Source organism: Camelus bactrianus, chromosome 12 (assembly GCF_048773025.1).
Source record: "Camelus bactrianus isolate YW-2024 breed Bactrian camel chromosome 12, ASM4877302v1, whole genome shotgun sequence".
Lineage (NCBI taxonomy): Eukaryota > Metazoa > Chordata > Mammalia > Artiodactyla > Camelidae > Camelus > Camelus bactrianus.
Genome location: NC_133550.1, coordinates 64139141 through 64152402, shown reverse-complemented (window position 1 = coordinate 64152402; position 13262 = coordinate 64139141). Strand labels below are relative to the sequence as shown.

Below are 13262 nucleotides of genomic sequence, written 5' to 3'. Positions count from 1 at the left end.
GACAGACTGAAGCAGCAACCCCTCTACTTTGAATAAGAGACTTTCTCCTCTGGAACTGCTGGGCTGGCAGCAATTAAGAACAGGACTGTCTCAACGGACACTGCATCAACTACCCTGTGAGGGCTTCAGCTTCCTTGTTTATAAAATGTGAGGTTAGACAAATGATCTCTAAGAGCCCTTCTAGTTTTGATGTTACAGGTGCTTATCCAAGTATCACATGGAATGAGAGTCTTATCAGAACTAGATTAAATAAAACTACAGAAGAATGTCTAGTTCATACCACCAGTTGCTGAGTAATTGACATTGTGTCAATCCCCCCGCAATCCTATGACTAAACCACACCAATCAGAAATTTCCACTTGTCCAGTGAAGAAGAACATTTGACCCCTTTGCCACTATCTTTACCTGGGATCATACATACCTCAGGCCACTGCAGAACCTGGCCTTCAGTTCCAGGGTCAGTTGTATGAAGGATGAGGCAGCTTGGGAGAAGTGGGAAGAAAGTAGAGACTTAAACCAGGCTCGTTACAGAGATTCCTAAGTCTGGGTGGTTCTAGTTTTGGAGTCACACAGACCTAGGTTCAAAATGTGCTCCATCACATCTAGTAGTGTGAATCTGGAACATTTATTTAACTTCTCTGAGATTCTGTTTCGATATCTATACCTCACAGGTTGTTGTAAAACTAAGTAAGATAAATGCATATAGAACATCTAATAAATACTCAGCTCTGAGTAGATGCTGAATAAATGTTCATCTTCCTTTCTGATGGACATTTTGCATTAGCTGGTGACCCTGGCCCAGGCCCCTGCTTTGCCTGACTCTCCCAGTCTCTCCACTCCCACACCAGCCTGCAGCTCTCTCTCTCAAAACTGATGTCTGTCCTGCCTATCCTGGGCCCCTGTAAAGGCAGGATTCTAGACAAGTACATCAAGAGCTCCCACCACACCCGCTCCAATGTTGGGGAGAATCTGTATTCTATCCTAAGGCTAATGGATGGGACATTTTTCAGTCCTCGTTTTACTTCTGGGATGCATTTGACACTCATGACCACTCCCTAATCTACAAAATTCTCTTCACTTGGCTTCCCTAATGTCATATTCTTCTGGTTTTCTTCCTTCCTCTCCAACCGTTCCTTATTAACATCCTTTGGAGTCTTCTGCTCCTCCTGACCATTGAATATTGTGCTTGACTTTGTCTTGGTCCTTTGATCACCTCATTTTACACACCCTTGAGGAATCTCACCTGCTCCCCACTAGAGAATTGGCCCCACAAGAACAGGGGTCTATTTTGGTCACTGCTACATTCTCTGCTCTAGGACAGTGCCTTTCATGTAGTAGGTACCCAATAAATGTTTATTAACTGACTGAAAGGCTGGATGCTGAAACCTGCTATACCTACTGTGAGGAAAACAATGTTGCCCGCCATCCCAGTTCTTCAAGGATCAAGCCGTGAGCCACTGCAGTCACTCAGCCCACTGACAGTGCGCCCTGAGGGGAACTCATGATGGAAAAAAACCAGGAAACATTCTGTGCTTTGGATATACTGGCCCCTAGATAGTTAAGATGCATATCTAAGGAAAAATTTCAAATGACTCTAGATCCTTGCATCTTTCCCATATACAAAAAAGCACTAGAATTCAGTAACTTGAGATGTTTGTTTTTTGTGACTAACAGTATTCTTCTCATGCTTGACTACATATTTTCCCAGCAAAAAAGTTCATACATACTCTGGCTCCTCCCTTACCTCTTCGGATCAGTTCCTCAGAACTATCTGATAGGCTATCTCCTGGGCTATAGTCCTTAGTAAGGTCCCCAAATAAAAGTTAACTCACAACTTCTATGTCATGTGTTTTTTCCATTAGTTGATATTGTATTTAAAGATCAGATCTCTCCCTTGACTTCAGACACATAGTCAATTACCTACCTAACAGCTCCACTGGGACATGCAACAGGCGTCTCACGCGTACCCACATCCAAATTGATGACATCCTCTATTGCCTTCCCAAACCACATCCTCCTACAGTGAGCCTCCTCTCAATAAAAAACACCACCATCCACCTAGACGGCAGACAGAGGCCAAGGCATCACCCTAAACTATTCCCTCTCCCTCATGCCCTACATCTAATTGTTCTATCCCTCCCACCCCACCCACCAACACAACCTTAGTTCCTAACACCAACCTGAGTTAATGCAAGAGGCTGAACTATTTGCCTCCAATCTTGCCTCCCTCTAACTCATGGTCCACACTATTCCAAGAAGAATCTTTCCAAATCAGCAATCTGAGCCTGTTGTTCCCCTTCTTTAACACTCAAGTACCTAAGATAAAGTCCAAATCCCTGACATGATCAACAAGGCCCTGCACAACTGAGCCCTGGCTACTTCTCTATGGTAGAATTTCCACTGCATGCTATGTGTAAGAAATAAAAGAAAAGATAGAAAATGATAATGATAAAGGGCAAGCATAGCACAGAGATTTAAAAAGCAGACTCTAGAGCCAGATTAGATTCCCTGAGTTTGAATCCTGGGCACATCACTTCCTGTATGACCTTCGGAAAGTTGCTCAACCTCTCTGAGTTTCATCAGCAGAATGAGGACAATCATAGTACGTACTTCCTAGAGTTTTCAGATAATTAAATGACTTAATACATGAAAGCATTTAAAACAGTATCTAACACATAGTAATAATTTAATAAAAATTATTATTAGTTGTTAATTATTACTATCATTCTCTCTACTCCCTTTTCTTTTTTTCTTTTTTCCTTTTTTGAAATATGGAACACTTCACGAATTTGCGTGTCATCCTTGTGCAGGGGCCATGCTAATCTTCTCTGTTTTGTTCCAATTTTAGTATATGTGCTGCCAAAGCGAGCACACTCTCTACTCCCTTTTCTGTTTTTGGTTAACCCCGCTTCCTATTTTCACCATCACTACACTTTCTAAGGAAGATAAAGGAGACTCTGACTCTGATTCCTGGGCTTATTCTGCAGATTGAGGTACTTACAGGGTGAAAACTGGAGACATGGGAAAGGAAGGCTTACATTTGAAAGAGAAAAAAATGACTGAGAGAAGAAAATACATACATGCAAGAAGTCCTGGAAAAGGCTGAAGGAGTCAAGAGCCACCTGGGTTCAATTTTAGGAAGGTAATTCAGTACAGTATAGATAGTAGCTTTCATACAGAGTGCTGCCACTCGTCTAGAAGGCATTTTCGAGTATGTGGGGACATTTTTCACCTGTCACAATGACTGGGGATACTTCTGGCATTCAGTGCTCAGGAGCCAGAGATGCTAAACATCTTGTGAGATCCAAGGGAATGTGAAGTATGAGAGTAATGGGGAAAGAGGTGTGCTGTGGGCTCTGAACTGGAACTTCCTTGACATTCTCAAAAAGTATCAGTTAATTTGAGAACTGCCTTTAAGGACTTTTGATTACTGGATGACATTCCCTTCCACTCAACCCTGGGTAGAGTGTGGATGTTGATTCTGAATGAATACATATGAATGAATAATAAGCCTCTCATCCACAGGCTATGCTCTCTTTGAGAACTCTGAGCAGCTGCCCAAGGTGCCTGCCTCCCTCTCAAATTCCACACCTGCCAGCTCCCTACCGAGCTTCTTGGAGAATTTCTCCTTCATGTGAGGGACGATGACAAAAAGGCTGTGCAGAATCGAGAGGAAAACCTCCATCAAGGCTGGGTGAGTAGCCTGCTCCGAGTATCTCTGCAAAGAACCAGAGGGGAGAACACAGCCCATCAGGACTTAGCCTTTGAAGAAGGAAGAGCATCAGCAAACCTGGCATCAAATCTAGCAATCATAGACTAAACCCCTTCATTTGAAAAGCACAAAAAAGCTAGGGGCTCTGCAGTTACAAGCCCACATCCAAGGATTACATCTGCCACTTCACAAACTGTGCATGATACTTCACCTCTCTGGGCCTCCACCAAAAGAAGTGAAACAGAAATAATCAGTCCTACCTCCCAGAAACAAATGAGATCTGATGTGTAAAAGACACTTTCTAAACGTAATGCCAAGTGACACTCACGTTTCTAACATACAATAATATAGTTCACAAACTGCCTTCACATTTATTTTTCATGTGACCTTTGAACAGAATCATGAGGCAGCCTGATGTGGTAAACAGAGCTCTGGATTAATAGAGAAACTTGGGCTCTATTTAAAGCTCTGCACAAAGTTGCTGTGTGCCCTTGGGTCAGTCACCCCCTCCCCTCTCACTGTATGTCTTCCCTATATGTAAACAGCCGGTGCCTCAGGGACACGGTTCTTATAGATATCTTTCATTTGGTTTTTAAGCCAACTTTTTTTTAATTAAAAAAGTAATAGATGCTCATTAAAGAAAATGTGTAAAATATAGAAAAGTTGAAAGAAAGAATAATACAGTAACTCTATACCTGGTTCCAGATATAGCTCTAACACTTCATAAATCTAAGAGGAAGGGAGAGCAGATGAGGAAACTAATGTGAATTGCCCAAGTGTTAATGCTGGTGCACGCCAACCAGGGCTGCAACCCATGTCCTGACAGTTGCCCACCTGAAGACCCTCGCGTGCTGGCTTAAAGACTTCTTCAAGGCAAAGAGGCTCTCTTCCGTTAGAACCAGAAAATGCTTCCCTGCTGCCACCTACTGTTCCCAGTGGGTGTTTTCGAGCTATCCTTTCCCAACTAATAGGCTCTTCGCTGGCTCACAGGATGTCCAAACCTCAAACAGGACAGGACTCACCTAAGGTCATCTGGGAAGTCAGCTGCCCTAGATCCTGCTCCTCCTACCACCTCCATCTCAAGTCAGATCAAAACTAGGTCTCTCTTCACAGTGGCCATGTCTCATTTTACAGAAGTCACATGTGTTCCTTACTTACGTCTAAATCACAGATATTCCTGCTGCTCATTACTAGGCAGAAAAACACATGGGTTCAAATCTCAGCACTGTCATGTACTTGCTTTATAACTATAGAAACATGACAGCCTTATCTTTAAGTTGGGGGAAATTACAGGACCTATTTCACAGCATCATTGGAGGATCAAATTAAGTTACAAATATAAGGCATTTAGCACTTCATAAACATTACCTATTTATTAGATTATTATTACTGCTTTCTAATTTTTCTTAAGTGGCATCTATTAGTTTTAGAATAAAACACTATGCTACAATTTTAAAACCAAAGGAAAAGTGGCCACAAGAACAACACTGCTGAGACCCTCAGGAGGTCCAGTTGAGTAGTTGACTCACTGCCTTGTGCCTCTCAGCCTGGTTTGCTCTCACATTCTTCTCCTCCCCAAGCTTCATGCTGTCGATGGCTCAGGGGAACCTACCAGCACCATGGGGATACACAGGGAGTCACAGGCACTGAGAAGAAATTCTGAGAAGGCCTCCAAGGTGTCTTCTTTCTCAGCATTGGGAGCTGTGAATGGATTCTCCTGGGCTGAAGGCTCACTCTGGAATTCCACAGCCAACCTGAGAAATCAATGTGTGAGTGTATCTACTACTACCAATGCAACATAAAGGTTAAAAGCATCCTCCCAGGGGGATACCCGAGCTCAGAGTCTAGGGGAAGTATCCCTATCAGTAGGTCTAGGAAAAATTCAAGAGGTCTCAGTGAGGGAGAACCTGGTCTTTGGCTACCTCTCCAGCTTCGTGCTCCCTACCCTCTCTCTCCCATAATACATGACTCTTCCACCCTACTACATGTACTTCTCTGAGCATCCCACGCTGTTTGCTGTTTCACATCTCTGCCTTTACATATGATGCTCTCTCTACCCATAATGCATTCCCCAGATTTGTGACAACCTAATGAATTCCACATATGTAAACAAAACTCTCTTCCGCAAGAGACTGTAAGCTCCTTTTGGGCAGGAGCTAATCTGATTTATCTTTTTACTCCCACTGTCTACCACCAGGCCTGGCACACAGGAGATACATTTGTTAACGTGAACTGAATTTATCAAACAAGCTCTCAGTGAACACCTAAAGGGCTAGGTTATCTGAGAAGAGAAACAAAGCTAAATGAGATACAACCTTGTCACACAGTAATGAAAGCTTCACCAGGAGGGAAACTTTAGAAATCTCCTACTCTAGCTACTTGTCCTCACACCTCCTCCATACACCCCCTCCACACCCCAAACACATGCCCAACCTCCACCCCAGCCGAAGTCCTCTCCCTATGCAGCAAAGCATCAGAGATCAAGTGTTGCTTCCAAAACTTTGTCCTTTGTCTGACTCCTTTTTACCCTCATCTTCCATACTGCTACCACCGCAGACCACAGAGGCCCCTCACCTGCAGGCATTTCTAAATCCCTCCAGAGTGCTCAGGAGGAACTTTCCCCTTCCAAGAATGGCCTTCTCCGAATCTCTACTGGAGGCATGGCCCTGAGGTGAGAAGGAAATAGAGGAAATTATTGGTCAAGTACTTACTGTGTGTCCCAGTCTTTGCTTAGAGGACTACAGACCTCTTCCTCTCACACTGGAGTCTGCCATTCCCAAACACCTAACACTTTCCAGGAGATCCTAGGTATATCCTCACAAATATAGCCATCTAATACCTCCTTTAAAAAATAGTGGAAGGTAGAATATGAGCTACCTGCCTCCTGTGAACCATAGGAGTGGTTTTTGTCCTATTATATGCAGAAAGCTGTCACAAGCTGGTAGACATTAGCCTAACTGGTTGTAATGTCCATGTTAGTTGCTCCAAAACACACAAAAATCCCTACCCCATCAGGTGTGAAGAGCTTAGTTTCCAAAGTTAATCTTGAAAAACATAATCAGCACTCACATTAACAGTATCTTTTCTGATATTTTAAGTCCATGGACCATTAAAAGCTAACAATTCTGGCACACTACACATTGGCCAGATTCTAATGTTCTAGTGAATCCAGCCTTAAATAATTTAGTGAGCATGTTTACCATACCTGCTTGGATGATATGAAAGACTAAGTGTGTAGTATGCTTGGGTCCAAACACCCTGGGATTTACTATCCAAACTTGCTAATTTTGGACCTTAGAGAAAAATTATTTAATCCCTGTCACTTCAGTTTCCTAATAAGGATAACAATTATTAAGCCTCACAGCTCTGCAGTTAGGAAAAAAAATTAACATCTCATTATAGGTATGTGTGCATGAGAAAAAGCTATAAAGTAGCATATAAAGGTAATTCAATGTACTAATTATCTTCTAAAGACACATTACAGCATGCTCTCCAGAAGAAGCAGGCTGCAGTGCACTGACCAGGGGCCTCCAGTTCAATGGGATCTGGGAAAGATCTGCACACCGGCTCAGCATGGCTTCGAGCAAGGCCTGTAGTTCCTTGTACAGCACAGGCAGAGCACTCTGATGGTCCTTCCTGCATCCAGAGAGACAAAGGAAGGCTTACTGTGGGGTAAGGGTACTCTAAGATACCCTCAGGTTCTCAGCTGATATGGGGCATGTGGAGAATCAGAACATGGGTCCAGAATCTGATCTGATAAAAATCCTTGCTGTAACACTTATCTAGCTGCATGACTGTGCACATTCCCTATCCTCTCCAGATTTCAGTTTCCTCATCTATTAAGTGAAAGTTAACAGTACTCTCCTTACAGTATTATTCTAAGGATCAAATTGGATGATATATGTCAAACACTCAGCATGATGCTTACTAGATAGTAAGTCCTTATAAATGACATCTATGTATATTATTATTGTTATTAAGGATACAGAGGGTTTTCTCACTGAGAAGGCCTCCTGGTGAAAGAAGCACTATCTAGAACTGGAGGTGCATCAAGAGATGTCTATGGCCAATGATGTCAAATAAGTGATAAGCTCTCTTGGTGAAGACAGATCAAATTTGCTCTCTGTTACCTTGATGAGGAAAACCAAGTTCAATAGGTAAATGTTATCAGGACCCAGATTTTATTTCAGGAATATAAGGAAGAACTTTCTGAGAGTCAAGACTCTATAAAGGTAGAGGGGACTATCTAGGAAGAAGTGAGTTCCCTATTCCTGGAGATTATAAGCAAAGACTGGAAATTACTTTTGGAGAGTCAATCATTTTGAGCGTGGGGTAAATGTGGAAAGTAACACTTAGGGTCCACCTGAACTCTCATATTCTATAGACTCAGAGGAGACAAGAGTCATTGACGAGTCTAATTGTGAGCTCCAAGAGGCCAGGTAACAGTTCTGCCTTTTCACTTCACCTAAACAGAGGTAGATGCATTGTAAATTGATGCTAAATAAAAAAGATGTTACATGAATGACTATTTGACAGGGTATAATTTAGCTGTATTGATTTCCTAGGGATGCTATGATAAATTACCACAAACTGTGTGGCTTAAAATATCAGAAATTTATTCCCACATAGTTCTAGGGGCTAGAAGTCTGAAACCGAGGTGTTGGCTCCCTCCAAAGACTCTAGGGAGGAATCCTGCCTTGCCTCTCAGCTTCCAGTGGTTGTGGGCAATCCTTGTCATTCCTTGGCTTATAGCTGCATCATTTCAATTTCTGCCTGCTTCTTCACATGGTCCTCAGTGTATATCTGTGTCCAAATCCCCCTTTCCCTTATAAGAGCTCCAGCCACGGGATTTAGGGGCCCATACACATCTTAATTCAGCTGTAACTACAAAGGCCATATTTCCAAATAAGGTCATATTCACAGGTTATGGGTGGGCATGAATTTTAGAGGGAAGCTATTTCAATCTAGTGCGGTAACTAAGGAGAAACCTATGTTAACCCTCATCTCTGGGCCTCCTTTTTTTTTTTTTTTTAACACTGAGAGCAATCTGTTGGGCCTACTAATAGGTGCTCAGTTAACTGTATAAAATGAAGGCTTGATTTCCCCTTTCCCTCTTCATCTCTGGAAGTTCTAACTTTCTATCCTACACTGATTGTCAAGCCTGGTTTGGTCATCTTTAAATTCTTTCAACAGTTCTCACTCCTCATTCCTCCTTCCCAGAGACCATCTGAACCACTCCACCTCAGAGGGACCACCTCAGTAAACAGTCTGGGAAATTAAAGTCAAAAGTAAAATCATCTAAGGATAATAATCAGCCCACTACCTATTACTCTCCACAACTCTGACCCAATCAGCTTTCTGGCTTCTTCATGTACTATTCCCCTTCATACAACCTGTTAGCCAGACTGGCTACTGTACCCTCAGTAATCCCTAATCTTTCTTGCCCACATGTTTTGGCCAACTCTGATCCTTCCACAAATCTAAAACTTTCATCCCTCACAGCACAGCTCAAATACAACCTCCTGCTTGAAAGGTGGTACCAGTCCCCCATAACACCAACCTCCTAGGAGACTTCCAGCTCTGCATGGGAACTTCTGATTGACTCTTGCTCTTCTCTATGCCTTTGTTACCCTGTTGGTTTACTCATCTCACCCTTGTAGGGGTTCATGCCCCAGATTTAGAGATTCAAATCCAGGAAAGGACAAAGGGGGAAAAAGACCAACTGAAGCCATTATAATGTAAATGCTATGTTTGGTTTCAATTTTTAGAAGCAATCTAGAGTCAAATGACAAAGACTTAAATATGGTTACAGAAGAGACTATTAATGTGAATGACCTTTACAGCATAAATTAAAGGTACAATACAAAAATCATAGGTACAGCTGACATGGAGTAGTAGAAGGTAGGGAGGAGAAGGGAAAGGAAGAGCGGGAGTGCCAATATACTCAGCTAACCAAGTAGGCAGTCAAGAGATGCTGCTTCAAGCTGAGGGAACAAGAAATACAAGTTTAAAGTATATCATTTAAAAGTTTGAAGATATAAAATATTAACTAGCAAAAATGCCAAGGAAATGTAGAGAAGGCAAAATAATGTGAGGTAAGTCTTGATCTTTCTTACTGGTGAGTCATGAATAATGTCCTAAATTGACAAATAAAGAAATAGCATTACAAGCACATTATTTAGATTTAGGGAGATAAATCACCAGAACTAAAACCAAAATGAGTTAAAATTAGTTTCCTTTAGGAAGTAAGGACAGGGGGCTGTTCCTTTTCATTATAAACCTTCAGCATATTTTACTTTTTATCATTTAAATATATTACTTTGTTGGATTTCTTAAAGGGAAAACACGGAAACAAAGTAAAACTTCCTATATAAATAAACAAATAAATATAGGTCTCTTCCACTAGTCTTTTCAAGATATCAAGCTCTTACTAAGGAATGTGTTCCCATCTTGACCCTAGGATCTCTCAGTCTCACCATCCACTTTAACATCCATCATTCATATACTGACTATCTATTAGGAGTGAGGCGTATAGCAGTCAGTAAACTGACATGGTCCCTGATCTCTTAGAAGTTACATTATATAGCAGGGGAGACACAAAACAAATGAATAAACAAGAGCTGTCAAGTGTTTGGCAGGTGCTATAATAGTCAAATGGGTCAGTAAGGGAAGGATGCTCTGAACGAGACCTGAGTGATGGGAAGAGGCCAGTTGTGCAAAGATTCAAGGGAAGAGGATTTCAGGCAGAAGGAAAAATTAGTAGGAAAGGAAGTGGGGGGAAAAGTCTTGATTAAAACAAATGGTGCTTGCTTCAGCAGCACATATGCTAAAATTGGAATGATACAGCAAAGATTGGCATGGCCCCTGCGCAAGGATGACACGCAAATTTGTGAAGCGTTCCGTATTTTTCTTTAATGAAAAAGAACATGAAAATGAATATATGTATATATATGCATGACTGGGACATTATGCGGTATACCAGAAACTGATACATTATAACTGACTATACTTCACTAAAAATAAAATAAAATAAAATAAAACAAATGACTGAGTTTTAAAAAATTACATCCACAAAATAAATACAGAATAAAATCCTATTTTAAAAAGTACAGAGAATTGGAAAGAACTCTTTCAAATTAAAAATACGAAAGTAGAAACAAAACACTCAATAGTAGGGTTAAAAGATAAAGTCAATAAAATCTCCCAGAATCTAGTACATAATGACAAAAAGATGAAAAACTGTCAGAAAACAAAGAAAATTAGATGACCAATCCACGATGCCCAATATCTGAATGGCAGTTCCAGAAAGAGCAGAAAGACAAAATTCAACAAAATTTCGCTGACCTAAAGAACAAGTATTCCCTGTAAGCTGCTCTGGCTTTGACAAGCCTTCAAGTTCGTGCAGAGATGGGAAGTTCAGCCTGTCTGGGTCTCTTACCTCAGAAAGGCGGAGGTGGCCTTCACTGCCTCAGCCGCCACCTCCAGCACAGGGCTGCTTACTGCCTCTTGGAGAGCACGGCCAGCATCTCTGCACATGGCTGAGCTTGTGAACAGCTTGATCTCCTCTGGCTGCCTGAGAGATTGTAAATGAAGAATGAGTGTGTGGACTCCTATCACTGACCCCACCAGGAATAAATACTTCACTTCTTTCCTTCTCCAGTCTGGCCCTACAGGCCTGATGCTCCTCCACTTTGCTCACCGAGTCAGGATCTCAGCAAAGAGCAGCAGGCCCTGCTTGTGCAGATCAGTGTTGTTCATCCTCAGGCTTCCCTGTAGGCTCCTCACCACCGACTCAATCCCTACCTCAGTGACATAGCAGAGGCCAGGATTAGTGTTTGGTAGTTTCTTCACTGCCTTCCCAGGAGAGGTGAGGGCTCTGAACAGCACATTTTGCTGGCAGCCCTCATGGAGAGGTCCTGACAAAGTTAGGCTGACGGGACGGGACTGTGAAATCTTTGAGGGTAGGCACTTATCTGATTCATCTCTGTCTCCCCAAACCCAGCACAAGCCATAGCACAGGCCTTGGTATTCAAAGTATTTAGTCAATGCCTACTGACTGAGCTGCACCTTCTCTGCTAGACACACTCCTATTCTTCCTCAAAGAATCAGGCTGGACCTCCACTCCTCCAGGAAGCCTTTCCCTGATTCACTCAGGCAGAGATATAAGCCTCCCCTGAGCTCCTATACCTCTCATACTTCCCCTCTAGCAGAGCCCTAGTCAGCTTATTTATATCTCTCTCCCCTTCCAGAGGACAGGGACCCTGTTATATGTATCTCTAAACCTCCAGGTCCCAGCCTGGTGCCTGACATAGAATAGGAACCCAGAATATAAAAGAATGACTGAATGTGCCCAATCTAAAAACCTAGATGTGAAATAAAAAGTCTCAGACAAGGAAGGTATCACCAGGAAGGAAGAACAGTGTCAAAAACATTTGGAAGGGTGAATCAGCAAAACTTGGGGACTATCTAGATGGATAGATATCTGGGGCACAGGAAAAGATTGACTCCAAGGCTGAGTAAAGTTGTTCTTAAGGTGCAACAGGGATTCATTTAGTGGCCAATAGGAGTGCCTTTCTCTTGCTAAACATATATACTTTTGCTAATCAGTGAAGAGCAGAACTGTTTGGACATCACTGCTTGCAAGTGGAATCTGGTAATGAGTTTGGACTGATGGAAATGACCAGACCAGCAGCCCCCTCCAAGGTGCAGGTTAGCCCCCCATCACTGTTGCAGCTACTTAACTCCAAAGAGCCATCCACCAATGCCAGAGCTAGTCAAGGACCCACACTACCAACCGTACACCGTGTGGCACTTGGAAAAGAAGAGTGGCTCTTCTGCCAGGAGTATCAAGCAGTTGTAGCTAGACCAGACAAGTACTTCACTGGAAGAGGAAAGATGCTCAAAGAGGAACTCTGGCCAGGGAGAGGGAAAGAAAACAATCAATGACAGCTATGTGATCATGATCCCTTAACTAAAGCTAGGGCCTTAGATTTATTCAGCATCTCACACCTGTCACTTCATCTTTTCACACACCCTCTCCATGAGACATGACCATTAATTCACAGATAAACCTGGAAAATATCTTCAGGCTTATGATCTAATCTCATCTTTTTAACCTATGGGGAAACTGAGACCCAGAGAGAGGTATGGTTGGTGGTAGAGGTGGGACTGGAACTCAGATCCCCTAATCTCAGGATGGGTAACAGCATGATGCAGAGAAAAGAATTCTGAGAGCCAAAGAGCTTTGATTTTGTATCCCTTCTCTGCCAAAAACTAGCCTTGTCAATTTAAACCAGTTATTTCCTTTCTCTGATCTTCTATTATCTTATTCATAAAATAGCAAAGATGAAAAACATAGTAAAGATGAGGACCTAAATGTGGCAACATTTACAATGCATCTCAGGGCATATTTCCTGGCTCATTATGAGACTTCAAGAAACATTAATTCATTTTACCTCCCTAGTCCACAGGTCTTTCCACCACCCCACATTAGGTGTTTGTTCCTTGATGGTCAAATTAATGACAAAGATCAGTAATAAATTGCTCAAGG

General features: G+C 42.2%; 1 protein-coding gene and 2 non-coding genes across 3 annotated transcripts in view; 1 reads left to right on the top strand and 2 right to left on the bottom strand.

Moving 5' to 3' along the window:
* MEI1 (meiotic double-stranded break formation protein 1) overlaps positions 1–13262 on the bottom strand; it is a 58487-nt gene that overhangs the window by 32347 nt on the left and 12878 nt on the right. The window contains exons 9-16 of the mRNA XM_010960224.3: positions 12508–12624; positions 11412–11511; positions 11151–11285; positions 7234–7348; positions 6287–6378; positions 5325–5466; positions 3607–3718; positions 422–482 (exon numbers count right to left, since the gene is read on the bottom strand). Of these exons, the coding sequence (XP_010958526.2) occupies positions 422–482; positions 3607–3718; positions 5325–5466; positions 6287–6378; positions 7234–7348; positions 11151–11285; positions 11412–11511; positions 12508–12624 (874 nt within the window). The remainder of the gene's footprint in view (positions 1–421; positions 483–3606; positions 3719–5324; positions 5467–6286; positions 6379–7233; positions 7349–11150; positions 11286–11411; positions 11512–12507; positions 12625–13262) is intronic.
* LOC123618394 (U6 spliceosomal RNA) lies at positions 2766–2872 on the bottom strand. Its single transcript, XR_006726829.1, has one exon. It is a non-coding gene; the product is annotated as a U6 spliceosomal RNA (small nuclear RNA).
* Positions 10515–10621, top strand: LOC123618396 (U6 spliceosomal RNA). Its single transcript, XR_006726830.1, has one exon. It is a non-coding gene; the product is annotated as a U6 spliceosomal RNA (small nuclear RNA).